Source organism: Odocoileus virginianus, chromosome 2, assembly GCF_023699985.2.
Source record: "Odocoileus virginianus isolate 20LAN1187 ecotype Illinois chromosome 2, Ovbor_1.2, whole genome shotgun sequence".
Classification (NCBI taxonomy): Eukaryota; Metazoa; Chordata; class Mammalia; order Artiodactyla; family Cervidae; genus Odocoileus; species Odocoileus virginianus.
Genome location: NC_069675.1, coordinates 23,977,583 through 23,998,998, shown reverse-complemented (window position 1 = coordinate 23,998,998; position 21,416 = coordinate 23,977,583). Strand labels below are relative to the sequence as shown.

General features: G+C 36.7%; 1 protein-coding gene across 10 annotated transcripts in view; it reads right to left on the bottom strand.

The window, feature by feature from the left end:
• The window catches only part of MTA3 (metastasis associated 1 family member 3), a 210,639-nt gene that overhangs the window by 136,724 nt on the left and 52,499 nt on the right, over positions 1-21,416 (bottom strand). For all 10 annotated transcript variants that reach the window (XR_011491552.1, XM_070477493.1, XM_070477463.1 and 7 more), the window contains exon 3: positions 17,264-17,357. Coding sequence is in view for 9 of the 10 variants with exons in the window: in XM_070477493.1 (XP_070333594.1) it covers positions 17,264-17,357 (94 nt within the window). In the remaining variant the exon portion in view is untranslated. The remainder of the gene's footprint in view (positions 1-17,263; positions 17,358-21,416) is intronic.

The following is a 21,416-nucleotide window of genomic DNA, read 5'->3' as shown; positions in this document are numbered from 1 at the left end:
ATTCTTGCCTGGGGAATCTCATGGACAGAGAAGCCCAGTTCAGGTGTTCACAAAGAGTCAGACACGACTGGACAACTAACACTAACACTTTATAAGAAATCCACAATTCCCTAAGAAATGTAAAATAAAATTATACCAAGGTTCCATTTTTTACCTATTAGATTAAGTAAAGATCAAAAGCCTGATAGTAAAGTGTACTGGTAAGGGTGCAAACAGGCACTCTTTTGCTGCTGGTAGGTCTAAACTGATACCCTATCTGAGATGGACCGGACAATCTGGCAATCTCTCTCAAGATTACAGGATTCCCTGGTGGCTCCGCTGGTAAAGCGTCTGTCTGCAATGCAGGAGACCCAGGTTCGACCCCTGGGTCAGGAAGATCCCCAGGGGAAGGGCATGGGAACCCACTCCAGTATTCTTGCCTGGAGAACTCCATGGACAGAGAAGCCTGGCGGGTTACAGTCCATGGGGTTGCAAAGAGTCAGACTCAAAGACTAAGCACAGCACATCAAGATTACAAAGCATTTTAATCCCACAACTGCAACTGTAGGAATCTATCCTAGATACAGATGCTGTTCCTCATACATATGCTAAATGATATGTACTCCGAAGAACTGACAGCAAAAAATGAAAAACGCAATCCTCCACCAGTTACAAGACTGGTTAAATTACAGTAGGAACATCAAACTATGGAATACAATGCAGCCATTAAAAAATAAATTAAAAAGTACATACAGATATGGAAGGCCCTCCAAGATAAGAAAAAAACATGGCCCAGGAGAAATGGTATAGTGTTACCAGAAGTCTTCAAAATGTGAGCCTGAACCCCTCTAGGGGTACAGAAAACACTGTAAGGAATTCAACTTTTATTAACAGACCAACTTCCACATTTACCAGCCAAAGGATTTTCTCACCTCCATCACTCTTACCTCTCCACCACTCTAAATCCTAAAGTGCAGCACAGCCCGAGGGAGTGAAAACCTCCAGGGCACAAACAGGGACAGAGAATCCTCTTTAGCCAGGATATCTGAAATTCACAGGACAGATTCTGTGTCTTATACATACTTCAGTCAAAGTGTGGTATCACAATTACGGTGTTTTGGCCAATGTATGCTATGAATTCAGAAATATTTGACACTCCCATCAGGTGTCTACTTGTCGATCGACTGATAGCTACACGAACAATTAAAAAGACTTCATTTTCTCCAACCCCTGAATGGAAATCAAAAAATACACCACTCCTGGGACTCCCCTGGTGTTTCAGTAGTTGAACTCCACACTTCCAATATAGGGATCCCGGGTTTGATCCCTGGTGGGGGAGAGAGGGGAACAGTGTATATATACACTGTATGTATAAGATCCCACATACAGTGTGTTGCAGCCAAAAAAAAAAAAGAAAAGAAACAACAAAAAAACACTCCTTTGAAAACAGTCCCAAGGGGAAAAAAAAAAAAAGTCTGTAAAAAATGCTGAAGTCCTTAGTCTATCACAGCAAGGCCCTGAGTGTTATCCAGGAATCTATCTTAGAATTCAGGAGATGGTTGCCTTGGGGACGCACAGTACTTATTTATTAAAATTGGAAAAACGAGACTTTCTGACAGAAAGTATGATTTAGCTGCCTGGTTTCTGTCAATAAGGACTGGATTTGCCATTAAAGTTTTACTGGTAGTCATTTTCCACTGAATAAATGAAATCCACAGCTCCAACAATCCGATGAAAATATATTTAAATCCAGATCATATTATGCTCTATTCATCAATTTACGTTATGTATTTAAACACATAAGTACAAACATTGTGTGTGTGTGTGCTCTCAGTTATTAGATCCAAACATTTTATAGGAGTAAAATTTAAAATGCAAAGGTATATTCAAATGAACATTATTTCAACTTCCCCAAGCTTTTCTGAGCATATTGGCTTAAATAAGGGTCCTATATGATGGTTAGTTTTGTGTGTCAAATTGGGTAAGGCTATGGTCCCTAGCTATTTAAATTCTAACTAGGTGTTGCTGTGAAAGTATTATGTAGATATGATTAACATCAGCTGAATGTGAGTAAAAGCAATGCTCCTCAACAACCTGGGTGGATTTCATTCAATCAAATGAAAGGTCTCAGGAGCAAAACTCAGATTTCCATAAGAAAGAAAAAATTTCACCTGGCCAGCCCCACAATCATTTAAGTGAATTACTTGCAACAAATCCCTTTATATATTTACATAAACCAGCTGGAGATTATGTTTATGTGTATAGGATATTATATATTTATATATACATAAAATCTCCAACTAGTTGTTTATCTGGTAGACCCTACGTGATAAAATCTACATAGGTCAAAGAGTAAGAAATATAATTAACAGTCATTTGTTAGGTCTTGGTAAAGCCTTTTTATTCTGTTTCTCAGAAAATGAGATCATGAATGACTGATGACTGGTTAACAAACCTCTTCCAACTTCGCTAGTTTCAAAATTCTCTGCTTTTGACAAGACTGAAGGAGGACATAATTGAATTGTCAGCTGCTAAATCATTAAAAATAACTTTTGATGTAAAACCACTATATGATTTTTCACATACAACTCAGAAGAACAAAGAGACTCCGAAGGCAGGGACTTCTGCTTGTTCAATGCTTATCATCCAAGCTTAGAAGAGTGTCCATAACGTAGGAGGAGCTTAAAATATATTTGATAAATGAATAAATGAGCAAAATGCCACCATTCTCATCTATTTAGATGAAAAAAAATTGTCAGAACCAACATTTATAAACATAAAAATCGAAACAAAATACCAAGCAATGCAAGGATTCCTTAACCAAATGAAGTGAGAGGAAGCCCCCCACCCGTCTTGATTTCCAATGAAAATGTACTTTTGTGTTCAGTAATTGTGAACATTTAAATTATGAATAATTACATTTTTAGTAATTATTTGTACTATAATTATAATAAGTCCAAAAGAAACTAAGACTGAGTCTTACAAACTCAAGACATACAAACTGTTTTTAAATTTTAATTAATATAAAATTTTTTTTGCAGAAAACAGTATGATGATAAACAAAACTTTCAAGCATAAAATACATTAGGCTAAAATTCTGCAGAGAAAGCAAAGTGGAAAGGAGACAAATGGATCACACAAAATTTCAAACTGTTTAAGAGCTTGTTAATGCTGTTTTTTTAACCTGTGACGGTGGGCAAATTGTTTTTTTCTTTTTTTTGGCCATGTGGTTTGTGGGATCTTAGTTCTGTGACCAGGGGTCAAACCCAAGCCCCCAGCAGTGGAAGCACGAAGTCCTTGCCACAGGACTGCCAGGCAATTCCCTAGTCATTCATTTTTTTTTTTTTTTTTTTTTTTAATATTTCCTGTGGAACCTAGTTCCCTGAGCAGGCATCGAACCTGGGCCTCCTGCACTGGGAGCATGGAGTCTTAGCCACTGGGCCACCAGGGAAGTCCCTAGTCATTCATTTTTAAATGTCACTATCTGCAACACACTAGATACTTTATCTCTGCCACTATTTAAATTTTTTGATGAAAAATTTTAGATGTCAACTTTCAAATGTATTAAGGAAATAAAACTTCTAAAAATTAAGGGAAATTCTAAAGCAAAAAATATGAAAGCCACTGTACTATACAATCATTTCTGTAAAAAGAAAAAAATTGGGGGAAAATATGTGTATACACATACGAATGATTTCCTTCTATGAACACTGATTTTCTGTGGAAAAGACACTAGAAACTAGGAATAATGGTGATCTGTGGGGGAGAACTGGGTCTTCGGAGACCTGATATGGGGAGTTTTTGCACTGAATATACTTTTGTCTTTTTTTTTTTTTTTAAGATTTCTTTATTTTTGGTTGTGCTGGGTCTTCGCTGCTATGAGTAGGCTTTCTCTAGCTGCGATGCCCGGGCTTCTCAATGTGGAGGCTTCTCTTGTTGCGAAGCACGGGCTCTAGGGTTCAGGGCTTCAGCAGCTGAGGCATTGTGGGCTCAACCGCTGTGGCGCATGGGCTGAGCTGATCCATGACACGTGGGACGTTCCCAGAGGAGGGATCGAACCCGTGTCTCCCGCATCGGCAGGTGAATCTCAACTACTGGACCACCACAGAAGCCCCACTTCTGTACTTTTTAATTGTTGATTCATAATCAAATATTACCTTTCTAAAAGCAAAAAGTATTAACAAGTAAAATAAATAAAAATGTGAGGAAAACTGTGAGACTACAAATAGGATGACTACCTCCCTGACAAATAGACAATGTGATAAAACCAACAGAGGAAGGAGAAAACACACATACACACAGAGGAATTAAAATATAACTAAAAGTAAAAGGATTAAATGTCCTTACTGAAGTTCAAGGTTCTCAGAACAAGTTTAAAAAGATCAAAAACAAAACAAACAAAAACCCAGCTTTATGTGGTTTAAAAAGCATAATATCCTTTAAAAAAAAAAATAGGTAATAGAGAATAGGTAATGTATATTACCATATGTAAAATAGATGACCAGAGCCAAGTTCGAATGCATAAAGCAGGGCACTCAAAAGATGGTGCTCTGGGACAACCGAGAGGGATGGGGTGGGGAGGGAGGTAGGAGGGGGGGTTCAGGATGGCAGCAGGGGGCTGGGGGGGGCACATGTGCACCCCTGGTTGACTCATGTGAAGGTGTGGCAGGGGCCACCACAGTCTTGTGAAGTGATTGCCCTCCAATTAAAATAAATAAATTAGTTAAAAATAATAATAATTTAAAAATTTTAAACCTAAAAAAATAAAAAACAAACAAATGTATAAACTAGACAAATGCTAGTAACAACAAAAATGGGAACAGCAATAACATCAGAAAAGGGAATTTCCTGGCAATCCAGTGGTTAAGACTCTTCACTTCAACTGCTGGGAGCCTGAGTTTGATCCCTGGTCAGGGAACTAAGATCTCAGTGCACATGGCCAAAATAATAACAGAAAAAAAAAAGGAATTCAAAGTAAAAAGCATTAGTGAAAAATATTTTCTATTATATTTAAAAAGAATCGATCTCAAGACCAAACATTTTAAGCACCTGGCATCTTTACTTCAAGACCAAAATCTATTAGAAATGCAAGGAGAAATGAACCAACAAACTTAACAGATGTAATTAAGATTAGTAATCAATAGATCAGACAAACTAAGCCTATTCATATAAATAAATATTAGGTTAAAAAAGATGCATTTACAAAGAAAGTATGTGCTGAGATTTGAGTTGGGGTCTGAGGTGGAGAAAGCAGGGTGTCGATGAAATAAGCCTACGTTGATTAACTGTTGAAGACATGTGATGATTAAATGCAGGTTCATTGTGTTGTTCTCCATTTGTTTGAAAAACTCATACTACTCAGAAGTGAATAAAGCATTACACAGCAAAACCTAGGGGAGACGACCACAGGTTCCCAAAGAAAAGTATGTAACCTTAAAAGCATTTACCAGAAAACAAGACAAATCTTTTCACTTTTCTGCTTTTATTCTTCTCCCAGCATATGACAGAAGCACCTTGCCAAGTTCCATACAAAGTCCTACTGGGATTCTGATTGGGATTTCCTTAAACTAACAGATTAACTTGGGGAAAAACTAATATTTAAAAAACCAGCTTCTGATTTTGTAATTTCTACATTTTCCCCTATTTCATTAATTTTTGCTTTTATATTTAACTCCTTTTTTTTGCATTTTTTTTTGCATTTATTTTTCAATGCTACCTTGAATGCCTGGCTTTAATAATAATTTTTAGTCATTTTATTCAAGGGTTGCTTTGAAGGTTTAAATTTTCTTATGACTATCACTCTGGCCTCAACCCAGAGGTTTCTAAGATTACTATTTTTAGTGTCATTCTTTTTGGAATCTTTCACAACTGCAGGTTTTATTTCTCCTTCAACACAAAGGCATACATAAACATGTTTCTTAAATTACCAAACTGGATTGTAACATAGCTTACTTTCCTTTTATTGTTACTGTGATTGTTTATGCCATTGCCTTTGAACAGAGTATTATTTGTGAGGGATTCCCAGGTGGTCCAGGGGTAGGACTCAGCTCTTTCACTGTTGAGAGTGCAGGTTTGATTCCTGGGTGAAACTAAGTAAGATCCCACAAGCAGGGGGTGTGGAAAAAAATTTTGTGTAGTTCCTGCGTTTCACTATTTGTTGAGGTTTTCTTTAGGCATCCTTTGTATATGAGTGTTATGAATTACCAGTCTGTCTCTTAACAGGAGAATTTATGCCATTCATATATTTTGTCACTGATACGGTTGGACTCATTCTGGTCCTCTTATGTTATTGTTTGCTTTCCTTATTCTGTTGAGTGGGGGCCTATTTAGGACCATTTTAACCTCATCTGGGCTTCCCTGATAGCTCAGTTGGTAAAAGATCCGCTGGAGAAGGGACAGGCTACTCACCCCAGTATTCTTGGGTATCCCTTGTGGCTCAGCTGGTAAAGAATCCACCTGCATTGCGGGAGACCTGGGTTCGATCTCTGGGCTGGGAAGATCTGGAGAAGGGAAAGGTTACCCACTCCAGTATTCTGGCCTGGAGAATTCCATGGACTGTATAGTCCATGGGGTTGCAAAGAGTCAGACATGACTGAGTGACTTTCACTTTAACCTCATCTATTAATCTAGTAATGTAGATGAAGTATTATAAAATCAAGTGATTTTTTTAATCAAATGATTTTAACATATACTTATTTGGCTGCATTGAGATTTACTTGCGGCACTCAAGATCTTCACTGATGCATGTGGGATCTTCATGGGCTTCTCTCTAGTTGTGGCGGGTGAGCCTTAGCTGCAACACAGCATGTGGGATCCCAGTTCTCCAAACAGAGATCAAGTCCACATCTCCCACTTTGGAAGAGGGATTCTTAACCACTGGGCCATCAGGGAAGTTCCTCAAATGATTTATCTGCATCTTTCCACTGGTTATCCTTAAAAGTTATAACTAATATGAACTTTCTCAAAATTTTCTCAAAACTTTCTAAAAAACGTTTTAGAAAATTTTTACTTCTTCCCTTTTCTCCAAATGACTTTTAGAAAACTTTTGTTTCTCTTTCCCATTTCTAATGTTTGAATAGTCTGGAATTTTATTCCTAAATTATTGACTTACATAATACTTGTATGTTGAAAAATACCTTTATGTGGCAATTCATAGTTATTGAGTTCTCAACTTTAAATAACTTGCTCTTCTAGTATGTACTGAAGAAATCTGATCCTCATTCCTTCATTGATAACTTTCTCTATAAAAACTTAAGGATCCTCAATTTTTCTTTAGTGTTCTAAAATGAAGTATCTTTCTTTCATCCATTTAACCTAAAGATTCTTGCCCTTCTTCTCTAGGGAAGTGTGCTACTTTTTAATAATTTATTCCTTTCTCTCATTTACTTTTTATTACTTAAATCTAGCAGTATTTATTATTCATTAATTATTTTATTTCAATAAGCATTTCAACTTTTCAAAACATTTCCTTATTCTGAATATTCTTTATAACTGTTTTTGTTTTACAAGGTTAATATGTACATGAATACCACATACACATACATATATTGAAATTCACACATTAATGTTTATAAAATTTTACTTTATATTTGTTTCAAAGCTAGAGTTATATCCTACAAATTCATCTAACCTACTTAATTCAATTATATATTGTGCCATCTGTCCATGATGATACACACAAACCTATGTATTCATTTAAATGGCTACAAGGCACTCCAGAATATAAACAAAGTTTATTTATTACTTGGTTCAATATCTTACTGCTGGACACTTACACTTCTCTCTTTTGTTTTTGCTGTTGTTATTATCAATGCACACTTCTTTGGGCACTTGTCTATGATTAGCATGCAGTGATAAAAACACTGAGCTTTAATTTGCCAGGTACTGCCAAATTCTCTTTTACCTTCTAGGTCAAGACAGTATCAATCCTAGCTGAATATAAATAACTAACTTTTTTACTGTTTGCAACTTTAATCTTTAATTGGGGGAAGTAGGGAAAATATTAAGAGTTTTTTGTTGTTTAATTTGTACACACTGAGTAACTTCTATGGTCCCAGTATTAAGGTGAACATTAGCAAATAAATTAGTCAACAATGAGCTACAGCTTTTGTTTTATGAAAATGTGTTTAGCGCCATGGTTCCACCCCATAACCCAAGGACTCCTCTGGAAAGGGCGAGGTGGGTGGACAGTACTACCACAATGGGAGCAGTGGTAATAGACAGAAGACAAGGATGTTAGATATCCCATAGACATATAGGAATACAACAAAGGACAGTCCATGATTTACATGAGTTTGAAATGTCCCTCTGGACAATTTTTTTTGACATTTTAAAAAATATTTATTTATTTAGCCATGTTGGGTCTTAGCTGCAGCATGCAGAATCTTTTTTAGTTGTGGCATATGTAATTTTTATTTGTGACATACAAACTCTTAGTTGCAGCCTGTGGGATCTAGTTTCCCAAGCAGGGCTCAAACCCAGGTCCCTTGTACTGAGTGCTCAGTCTTAGCCACTGGACCACCATGGAAGTTCCCCGGTGTGAATTTAGGTAAGTGAAAAATATGGCTGTAATCTGAGACTAGAGCAAATTCCATTTTATATATGCGTTTATTCACTCAGTCATGTCCAACTCTTCGCAACCCCATGGACTGTAACCCACCAGGCACCCCTGTCCATGGGGATTTTCTCTAAGCAAGAATACAGGAGTGGGTTGTTATGCCATCCTCCAGGGGAATCTTCCCAACCCAGGGACCAAACCCAGATCTCCCACAGTGCGGGCAGATTCTTTACCCTCTAAGCTACAGGGAATGTATGAGAACACAAAATATTTGAGGTATGGTTTTAATACAACTGAGTTTTCCAGCAACGAAGTCGTCATGTAAAAAGAGGAAAGACTATTTCATTTTGTTCAGAACACACCAATAGTACCATTTTGAAAAATTTCAGCAAATATTAGAGTTCCTAGTACAAAATATCAATCTAATGTATAACTGCTGTATTGCTAGTAATTCTATGCAAACATTTCACAATTTCATTGTATCTTCCACTATTGTCATGCCTCAGCATTTACACAAATTGAAATACAGTATATATGATCCTATTATATTACAAAATATTCTATTATCTTAGTATAAATTTTTTCTCTTTTTAAAGTTTAGAACATAATATTGAGTTTTAGTTTTGTTTTTACATTATAAGTTATATGATCAATAAATTTCACTACAGAATAATAAAGAGGGCATTTTTTTCTGATGTGCTCAGCGTGGCCAAAAATCATTTGTAAGGAAGGAGTAAGGAATGGGGACAAGATCTCTTCGTTTAATCAATCTATCAAAAGAAAGTAAAGTTTACTTAAAGAAAACTAATAGTTCATTAAATACTTTTAGTAGGCAGTCATAAGCTTAGACATTGATTTTAAGCTGTCACTGAAAATATGCCATAAGAGGAAAACCTATTATGAGCCTGTCCCAGTTACATCATCTACTAAGTTACAAATCACCCCAAAACTTAATGGCACAAAACAACCGTTTTTCTTTCCTCACATGTTCAGTGGGTGAGGAATTCAGGGGCCCAAGCACAGAACTCTTGTCTCTGCTCACAGTGACTGGGACCTCAACACAAACTCAAATGGCTGGGGCTAGATCAGCTGGTGGGTCCTCCAGGCATATGTGTGGCACCTGAGCTCAGACAGGTCAACCATGGGACCTACAAATGGCCTCTCCATGTAGTCTGTATAATGCAGACTGCATTATACAGAATATGTACTGACAGAATAATGGCTGAGTTCCAGCAGAAATATCCTGACAGCAAACATTACAAGAAAACCAAGAAGAAGCTGCATGGCCTCCTATGACCTAGCCTTGAGAGTTATGCAGTATTACTTCTACAACCTCACCCAGATCCCAGGGGAGAAGACATGGACTCCACCTATCAATGGAAGGAATGTCAAAGAAGCCAAGGACCATATTTTAAAACCACCACAGATTATTTTCAGCCAACCAAGATGCTAAATCAAAACAACTGGTAGCCTGGCTGTTCTTCAAATCTGTTCCCCTGTTAAATTCAAAGCTACAAACACTTTTGGAGCAACTATAATGAACAAGACCCATGAACGCTAGAAAGGTAACCAAAACCATGGTCTCAACGTTAAAGGACTTAATACTAAGCACTCAGAATGCATAAACTGTGTACTAAGGCCAGGAAAGAAAATTGGAAAGGATAGAACTCATGTAATTAAAACATCCAATTTCGGTACTATGACGTAACAATCAATTGTGATTACTGGTTTTAAATCTTTTCAAAAGAGGTGCCAACTTTTTTACAAAATCCCATTTTAGTCCCAAAATTCTGTAAGACATTAAACATTCTACATCTTTCTAATAATTCTGAATTATATATATACTGCATGAATCTTAAAAAACAAAGTTCCCAATATGCCCTCTGACACCAAAACATTTTGCAAGAGCATATGACTCAGACTAGGTGGTGATTAGAATCGGGTATAGAAGTCACCTCACCTTTCACCTTCAACAAATCACAACCTTACTGCCTAACAATATCATATCCCATAGCGTCTTATTGTTTAAAATTTTAAGATTAATGTCAACCCTGCTTTCTGACTCTACTTACAATAACACAAAAGTGTCAGAAACATCAGTAAGTTGATAAACTTTATGAACAGGACTTAAGGTAGGCAGGATCAACTCCCTGATTCTCTCCAACAGTTAATTGTGGTTTTACAAATCTGAGGAAGAATAAAATCGTCCCATCTCCCTTCCTTTTCTCCTTCCACAAAGCTCCACACATGTGGGTGTTGGAGTGGAAAAGTAGTGGCAAACAGAACAAGCACTAGAAAGTAAAAGAACTATCCTCATTTGAGCCATTTTTCCCTGTCCCAACTTCAGCCCAGAGTGAGTGACACAACTGAGAAGCTGGGAAGAAAACTCTAAGAAAGAAAGAGAGCTCCAAGTACAGAAAACACTTTACCCTTCTGCCTGTCGGGTTAAAAATGAAAGTGACACAAAGTTTAATTTTCTAAAGCTTTACATTTTAAAAATCACAATACATAATATGTCAAAAACATCTAAAATAAGTGAAAAGTCAAAAAGAGTATGAATGAAATTCTTCATTTTCAAAGAATCCATCAGTCCTGAGAACCAGATCCATACCAAACTGGTATCACTCATTTAATGAGAAATTCCATTTCTTCTAGATTAAGGGAACCATGGCTGCTTTTAAAACTCAAAAAAGTACATATGCCAGCTTTCAGTGAAATTACCTTAGAAAAGAAGAATCAATAACAAGTATTCAAGTAGGATTTCTTTTGATTCTGAAGAATATACCACAAAATAGCACATTCTGTTAAATGCACAACAACCTAGGAACAGCACCACCCTCTCTCAAAGATCCATCCTTAACGCTCAGATTGTGGTCTCCAAGGCCATTTCCCAGTAAAAGCAATCAGGACTCTGGAGACAAAGGTTTGGGGCAAGAAGCATAAAAGATGAGCCTGAAACATCTTACGATATCAGAAAGTAAGATAATAAAGATCCCTGGGATCATTTCAAAATGACTCCAGGACAAACCGAAATAAGCCCCACTAGCCAAAGACAAAACAACTTGAGTGTAATGAAGATAATTGATAATAAATATCAAATACAGACAAACACTTGCACTCATGATGAAACTAAAAAAGAAGTAAATTGGTGATCTTTGGAGAATGCCAGGAACCACCCTGTGCTGTGTTTAGTTGCTCAGTCGTGTCCAACTCCTTGGGACCCCATGGACTGTAGCCCCCCAGGTCCCTCTGTCCACGGGGATTCTCCAGGCACGAATACTGGAGTGGGTTGCCATACCCTCCTCCAGGGGATCTTCCCAACCCAGGGATCGAATCTGGTCTCCTGCATTGCAAGTAGATTCTTTACCAGCTGAGCTACCAGGGAAGCCCAGGAGCCACTTTACTATTTTTGAAAAACTGGTAACTAAAAAGGGCAAAAACCTCATCAAGCATTTAACCTGATCTAAACCAGAACAACCTGGTTGAGAGAGGGAATATTTCTCTTCATAGAAATATTCCATGCAACACATGAGGGAATGATAGTTTTAAATGCACAATTTTTACAGCCTTGATGAACAAATGAATAAAAGTAATCATCAATCAGTCAATGATTTGTAACTCCACAAAAAAAGAAAATTAAAAATTCTTAATTTTTTGTTATAAAAGGCACTGGTGGGAAATTTTACAAAATCTGATTAAGTTCATATATCAGACTGGTGTTAGAAAAGAGAACATCCTCATTCTTAGAAGATACACACTGAAGTTATCTTTAGGGGTTAGGGGAAATATATCAATTTATTTTCAGACAATTCAAATATATTAATATGTACATAGAATTAATGGGCTTCCCTGATGACTCAGTGGTAAAGAGTCCACCTGCCAATGCAGGAAGCACAGGTTCAATCCCTGGGTCAGGAAGATCCACTGGAGAAAGAAATGGCACCCCACTCCAGTATTCTTGCCTAGGAAACCCCATGGACAGAGAAGCCTGGTGGACTACAGTCCATGGAGTCGCAAAGAGTCAGATGTGACTTAGTGGCTAAACAATAAACAAGACAGAATAACAGAATAAATATAGTAAAATTGTTAACATTTGGGGAATCTGAATGAAGGACATATGAAATTCCTGGTAATGTTTTTAATAGATTTTTTGTAAATCTTAGATTATTTCAAAGTAAAATGTTACTAAAAAGAGACAGGCAACAATATTTTAGAGACCTCATAACAGAAGTGCACAATGCTGCCCATGAAGTGATCTTTTACCCCAACCCCCATTCCACCAAAAAAAAAAAAAAGCCTAGATTTTTGACCCTCTAGAATCTAAATCTAACTATCCACCTACAGCAAAACATAGTAAAGGACACAACAGAGATGCAATCAACAAACTTCAAGCCAAAGAAAACTCAACAGGACAGACCACCTGGTATCTTCAACAAAATACTGAGATAGAATATGAAACAATAGGCATCTATAGATTAAAAGACTTAAGGATGTCCCCACAAAAACTTGTACAGAAATTTCATAACAGCATCATTCATAATTACGGGAAAGGAAACAATAAAAATGCCCATCAACTGGTGAATAAATAAACAAAATGTAGTACATCCACCCAATATGATATCACTTAACTATAAACAGGAATGATGTAATTCATACTATAAAATGGAAGAAACTTGAAAACATTATGCTAAGTAAAAAGCCAGACACAAAAAAACACACAAACTGTATGATTCCATTTATAAAAAATGACCAGAAAAAGGCAACTCCATAGAGACAGTAAGTACATCAGAGGTTGCCAGGGATTGACAGAAAGGGAGAATCGGGAGTAACTGGCTTCTTTTTTCAGGTGATGAAAATAATCTGAAATTAGCAGTGGTGATGGCTATAAGCTTTGAGAAGACCACTAAATTGTGCAATTTAAAAGCTTGTATTTTATGCTACATGAAGTATTTATCAATTATTAAAATGGATGAGAAAAAAAAAACAACTTAAAAGAGTCTTACCAACCAATCACCTTATTCGGATCCTGATGTAAACAAATTATAAACATGAAAAAAATACTATAAAAGAAAAAATGTAAAAACTAGGTATTTGAGGATACCAATGTTTACAGAATCCTAAATGATCAATGGATGCTAAAACAAGTGCACTGATGTTGGACCAAAAACAAGATATTTAGGTAGTTGCCAGGTGAAGTGAAGTGAAGTGAAAGTCGCTCAGTCGCATCCTACTCTTTGTGACCCCATGGGGCACATATACAGTACATGGAATTCTTCAGGCCAGAATACTGGAGTGGGTAGCCTTTCCCTTCTCCAGGGGATCTTCCCAACCCAGGGATAGAACCCAGGTCTCCTGCACTGGCGGATTCTTTACCAGCTGAGCCACAAGAGAAGCCCAAGAATACTGGAGTGGGTAGCCTATCCCTTCTCCAACGGATATTCTTGACCCAGGAATCAAACTGGGGTTTCCTGCATTGCAGGCGGATTTTTTACCAACTGAGCTATCAGGGAAACCCAGTTGCCAGGCACCTCCCCCAAAATAACTTACTGAATACAAAGGAACACTACCTTAACCAAGTAATCAAACCTAATATCACCACTATGGATCGAGAAGGACACATCACTACAGACAGCATCCCTACAAAAAAAAAAAAATAACCTGAATCTAATTATGAGGAAACATTACACAAACACAAACTGAACCACATTCAACAAAATAACTGACCTACTTTCTTCAAAAATGTTAAGGTCAAAAAACAGAGACTGAGGAACTGGTTCCATTATCAAGGATACACAATAAAACAGTGTGTGATTCTGGATTTTATCCTAGACTGAGGAAAAAATACATAGCTACTCAGAACACTGTTGAGATATGAAATCTGAATAAGGACTGTGAATGAGATAATAGTTTTGTTGTAAATACTAGGTTTCCTGAGCCCTTTACACTAAACTGTGGTTATGTAAAAGAATTCTAGTACATTTAGGAAAAACACTCTAAAGTCTCCACTTACTCTCAAATGGTTCAGGAAATATATATACACTTACTCTCAAATGGTTCAGGAAATATATATATTATATATATATAAAGAATGATAAAATGTTAATTGCTGGATCTGGGTCAAGAGCATCCTGAAGCTCCTTGTATATTCTTGGCATCTCCTCTAAGTCTAGATGAGGCTGTATCTTTTAGAAATATATTCTGAAATATATGCAGATAAAAAAGTAAGATTTCTCTGATGAGCCTCAAAATAATGGCACAAGTAGGGGTCTAGATGAATTAATTGATCATGTATTAATAACTGTTAGAGCAGAATAATGGAAAACATCATGTGTATTATACCTGTACTTTTATGTTTGAAATTTTCTGCAATAAAAAGTTTTAAAGAAGTCCACAACGAAGTGGAAAAACTAAGATTCAGGAAAATTAAGTGGCACCCACATCCAGGACTCTGGTTTTTCATGTGACATTTTCTCCATTAATCCCTCCTTAAAAACTTCTTTATAAAGCATGAACTATTCAAGCAACTTTTATTCTCTTTGTGTGAAGGTTTAGTCAATACCGAAACAAAAGTACAGTTAATACTTCTAACTCTATTGTACATGGATATACAGTTAATTTTGAGAATAAAATCAATAAATAATGGAAGAAAACAGATAAATGTAGATAGAAGCAATCCATCCACACAGATGATCTACAAATCACTGAGGGAGGAAAACTGACATTTATTAAGCACCCATTATAAATCATTCCTTGAATCATCACATCAGTGCTGGCATAATTTTTCCCTTAGCCTTTAATTTTTTTCCTTAAAGTATGCAATTTTAGATTTTTTTTGTTTTAATATATATTTGGCCATGCCATATGGCTGTGGGATCTTAGTTCCCCCACCAGGGATTGAAACTAGGCCACCAATAATGAAAGTGTGGAGTCCTAACCACCATACTGCCCAGGAATTCCCTCCTTTAATTTTTTCTTAAGTGTGATAAAAATATAATTCAAAATGAGGTGATTTTTTTTTTAACCTCATTTTACAAATAAGGAAAATGCAGATGAATGAGAAGTTAAGAATTTTTGCCAAGGCAGGCAGCAAATAACCAACCAGAATCTGAACCCGGGTCTTGCTTTAAACTGCATGACTACCACTATGTAGTTTGACTGATTCTTAATTTTCTTAGAATTTCATTTCCATGAGTCAATACAAAGAGCCTAATCAATTCTGAAAAACCTGATTTTCTATTTACAAGCCTAAAATAGACAGCTCCAAAAGACAGCCATGCTGAGACCCTCCGCAAGCAGTCAGCAAACTCCCTAACAATCTTGACACCTCACTACCTTTGCAATGACAAATTACATTAGAAGCTAAACTAAGTCCAAAAGTACATGAATATCAGTGAGACATGTTATGTTTCTTAAGTTTATGTTGTAAATGGCGAATAAAATCCAAATAGTTTTGCATGCTTTAATGACATGTTGAATTTCTAGATTTCAGCTACAGATAAATAACTGATTAGTACGTCATTTTAAAAAGCAATACTCTCATCTCATACATGAGGAACAAATACGACTGCCCTGAATCTGTCAATATATAATTTGTAAATACTACAGAATAACCCATATCATAATTAACACTTTCTCTACAAAAATGGAAAGACATTTTAAAAAAATATATAAAACTACAGCAGAAAATATAGTAGGAATTTAAGTTACAAGACAGACTACCAATCTGCTTGGTTAAATTGGCAACACAGTGGGGAAATCTCAGGCAGACAGAGAACCAACCTGTTTGCACAACAGCCTCCTTTCCCCCCTTACCAAAACACTTCACAAGCTTGAGGATCCCCAAGACCAGAGTTTGACACATCACAGTATTAAACTGAAAAATACACATACATATAGAGAAGGAAATGGCAACCCACTCCAAGCAAGTATTCTTGCTTGGAGAATCCCATGGACAAAGGAGCCTGGTGGGCTACAGTCCATGGGGTCGCAGAGTTGGACACGACTGAGTGACTTACACCCACACACACATAGGGTCCTAATCTTATTACATATTTTGAAGGATGAAAATGGCTTTTAAGACAAAGTACTTAAACTACTTTACTTCTTTTTTAAAATTTAAATCACTTTTTCATTGATCCTCTGTTGCTTTAAAAAAAGGGGGGGTGGTGCTAGGATGTGTCAAAGCTGTTGACTGGGAGGAAAGAACACAAAATGACAAACTGCAAAGAAATACTCAGAGCTGCTACCTTCAAGAATTTTCCATTATCTATCACCTTGCACTTCTTTCTTCAGCAAACTTTTTCCCCCACACATACCTACCACTACAAACATATAATAACACTCAGTAAATATAACCCAGTTGTTTCAGAGAGGAGGAAAAAAAGTCCTCCAAAATACCAGTGAAGTATTAATTTCCTCATATTCAAAACTTCAAACCACTGTGAAAAACGGGAGATGACAAATCACTGCCCTGATTGTCTGCTAAAGCCTATTTGCAAAGACTTCTAATTTCAACCTTTTGACTAATTGATAAATATATGTTGCATCCTAAAAATATACATACTAAAACCAAGAGCCACCCAAAAAACCTACTCCCATCTAAACTAAGAGGAAAACACATGGGAAACTAAAAAGTTAGAGGTAACACAGTATTTTTCCTAATATCATGAAAAAAAGAGACTCAAAACACATTTTAAGTTTTTTCCAAGAAAAAGACAATTAACTTACTAGCATGCTTGTCTGCAAGCATTATAAGCGTGTTGGAAATATCTCGTCGTCTATAAAAGCACACTACTTTTGCTTCCACGTTGCCAGTTGCAGTCTAAGAAATAAGAAAAATAAAAGTCATCTGGACTGAATATTAGACTCAAGTAGTTTATAAAACAAAACTAGAGACAGCACAATTATAAGATCACTCTGACTTACTGTGCCAACCACAGCTGCAGGATAGAGAGCTAAAAAATTCAAATAAGGACTAGCAACATTTGTAAAAGTTCCAAGTGAAACTGAAATATCAAACATAAAATAACTCACTGGCATCAATTAAACTAAAGTGATCAGACAGCTTTAATGGCTAAAGCCAGACATAGTTAACTCTGATTAGCCTTAAGAAACTAATCCCCCAAATTTAAAAAGCCACAGCATATCTTAAAACATTTAAATGTAAGTCCTCCAAACCCTCTCCCAGAGGCACAGACTAAGCACCCAGCCCCTCCTTCTAAACACCCCCGTGTTCGATGGATGGTGACACTTTGCAGGTGCAGGGCAAATCAACAGATGAGGTGGACCAGATAGCTTGGGAAAGCATTCTCAGCTCAAGGGAATCTATGAACCCATAATGCTCAATATTCTTGGTAGAATTTGGTCTACCTTCACATATGAAAGTATTAAAAGCCTTGAGTTATGAACACTGAAGCTCTTATTTCTTTTTGACTACAGTCTAGAATGCAATCAATACTCAGTTAGACTAATTTACTGCAGCTGGGGCCCAGGCTCCTACACTCCTATCCTTCATGAATTCTGAGCGCTTTCAAGGTCAATCGTTCACTACAAAGTTCACTGTAAAAACACATAGATTACAATAAAATGCTATTGTGACCTCCAATTCCAAACAAATTTGAGAACAAATTTTCAGAATTTCTCTGGGCTTACTGATACACTCAGACACAAAGAAATCAGAATATGTATGTGCTGCAGTAAATGTGTCAATTTTATGAAGTTCAGCAGCAGTATTCTAGAATGAAGAATAGTCTTGTAGAAATATTGCCCCTTAAAATTGAAATCATATTAAATCCTAACCAAAGTGTTTCTATAATTCACAATATCGTGATCAAATACATCCTCCAGAAGCAATGATCCCACAGTCTGCCAAATGAACAGGCCAATATTTTCATGTAAATAAAATCTATCAATGACTTCAATTACCCATGCTTTATCATTTTTTCTCTTCTTGAGACAAAAGCATATTAAAAACCTAAAGCAAGAGTTTTAAGGTATGCATGTTTTTTTTCTGCCTCACTGATGAGTTCCTTCAACAGGGATACTCTATAAAGCCAATTAAATTCTTATTTAAAGCTGCTTGTGGGAGACAGGCATAGTTCAAAACAAATATTCTCTCCTGAATCATGTACACACTTGGCTATTAGGTAGTTTACAGCTACAGAATTCCTCTTCTCTATTATACACACACACACACACCCTTCAAGTATTCCTCTAAAGTTGAACTACTGAAACTGTAGTCTAAGGCCCAATACACAACTGTTACTGTGTAACAGAAATCAGTACAGAAATTAAGCGTCTTAAGGTATTTGAGAGTTAATTTCCTATCTCTAGAATCTAATAACAAAAAATGGGGCTTGCATTTTTATAAGCCTACTTTAAATTTCATTTTTCTACTCTCATTCAAATTTTACAAAAGCAGCCTAAGATATTGAGTAGTTTTAAAACTCCTCCACCCCAAATAATTTAAGAAGCACACTTCTGAAGACCAAGGCTAAAAGCTGTGTCTATACAGTCACCAAAGCTCTTTCGCCCTCTTCTAGTGCCTCACTCAGCATGAGCTAAGTGCTGGGGCCGCTCGGTGCCCACCCTCATGAAGCCTCCGCTCCAGCAGAGATGCCTGTTCACGTGGCACCTCCTCTCCAACCTTCCAGGGCCCAGTGGGCATCATGGCCCTCACCCAGAAACCTTCACCAGTTCCCCATAACCTAAGTATAAAAGTAAAACATTCCTGACAAATTACCAACACTATTTTCCTTTACTCATTTCTTTTCCCCTCCAGACTCCACTTCTTACTGCTGGAGGCAGGAAGCACCACCAGATGGGGAAAGAGGAGAAAAAGTTTCAAGGAGGAGGAAAGGGGTACAAGGGTCCTTAGCTGGCTAGAAAAGAAAGAAAGTCCAATAGGTGGAGCCTGGAGGACAGAGTAGTCTAAGAAAAAAAAAAGATCTGAATAAACCCCCAGGTGGGAAAAGTGGAGACAGGTATAAAGAAGAACATACAATGAACAGCAACGTACTATGTTCTTTTCTCCACTTAGGTTGCAGTCTCTTAAATCTCCATTCTGTCAAACACAGTTAGAAGAACATCCTCCAGCAATAAGGGGCTTTGAGTCCACCTCATACTCATGGCCATTTCTATCCTCAACTTAAGAAAGTACATTCTTAAAAAACAAAATAACCAAACACTTTCCAACATGGTAAGTCCACGGTATGCTTCAACTAGAACAAATGGAAAGGAACTTTCTTTTCCCAATTTCTGTCCTTATTCCCAACAAATCCTAAACGTCAGGAGGGGCCTTAATTCGGGTTCCATCAAAAGGGCTTTGAGGGGATCTCTTGAAATTATGTGTAAAATCTTATATGTGCAAATATAGATTGGGATGGGGGACAAGATTAGCTGCTCAAGTTAGTGGCTCCCTTTTCCCCACCAAAAAAAAAAAGACCCTAAACATTAAAATAAATCTCAGGGCAAACTGGATGGCTAATAAAATATACAAAGATTTGTATATGAAAAAAAACTCAAATATATGAAGATACACACAAATTATACAACATGATACACCCAAAAAATATATCCATAGCAAATAACATAAAATTTACCCACAAGCATAATTTCCAAAACTTCCTGAGACTGTACCTCATTATTACATGCACAAAGCTTTCTTTCAACATGTGTGCAGACTGAATCTTTAGAACAGCAACACCCAAACTAGAGTGACTAACTAAAATTTTCCCAAAAGCTATTTTCTATTTTAACTTTATAGTCTTCCTCCAAAAGATCATCACCACTCTGAGTACAATTTAGAGAAGAGGAAATGAGGGAATATAAGATAACAACGTTGAACTGTTTTCATCAACCCATTATATTATTTAGTTTTGCAACTGAAAGTTGGGGGGGGGGGGGACTGAGACAAAAATCTATTCTTTAATTTAAAAAAAAGAAAATACTTAGTTCTGCTTTCTGACAAGTAACATTTCAAATAAGATTTTAAAAAAAGGAACTATCAACCTATAAAAGTGAATTTTGTATAAAAATAGTGACAAACAGCTTATCCTAGGAATTTTGTTAAAAAATATATATATATTTCTTTTTTTTTCCTTTGGGCATGCTGTACAGCTTGCAGGATCTTAAGTTCCCGGAGCAGGGACTGATCCTGGGGCCCGGCAGGGAAAGCACCAAGTTTTAACCACTGGACCACCAGAGAATCCTAAAATACATCCTACTTAACTAGAAGAAAGTTAATAAAATAGGTTAATGTCCCTTCTCTTAGCTTATCAATTAGAATGTATCAAGCATTCTCAAATTCATTATTTGGATCCTTCCAATGATGTTAAATTTCCCCACTTGGCCAACCTGACCTCTGACCCACTCAGGGCATTTCTGGAACTCTTATGGCCCCGATCCCAAGAAGACTACCTCCTTCTCATCCTTTAAGCTTCTATTTCAATGTCCTTAAAGTCTAATCCCTATTCCAAGGAAGCAATCTGTTATTCTGTCAAGACTCTGGCTTATTTCCTTTGTAGAAATTAACACCATTTATGATCATTTTCTTTATACCTGTTCATTCATCTTCTTCTGTGTCTCCCTCATGAGAATGTAGACCCTGTGTGGGTCTACACACTATGTAGACCAAAGACTACGTACATAGCGAAGACTATGTCCATATTGGTCACTGTAGTATCTCTGAGCCTAGCATGGTACCTGCTATATAATAAAAACTCAAGAAATATTTAATGAATTACTTAAAATGAAATCTCTCTTTCACACTCCTTCAAAAATAAAGGTCCTATGTAAATATCCAATAATAAATTAGCCAATCACAGTTCCTTTTAATCAATACTCCATTCACTCAAACTGCCATTCTCTGAAATTACAGAGA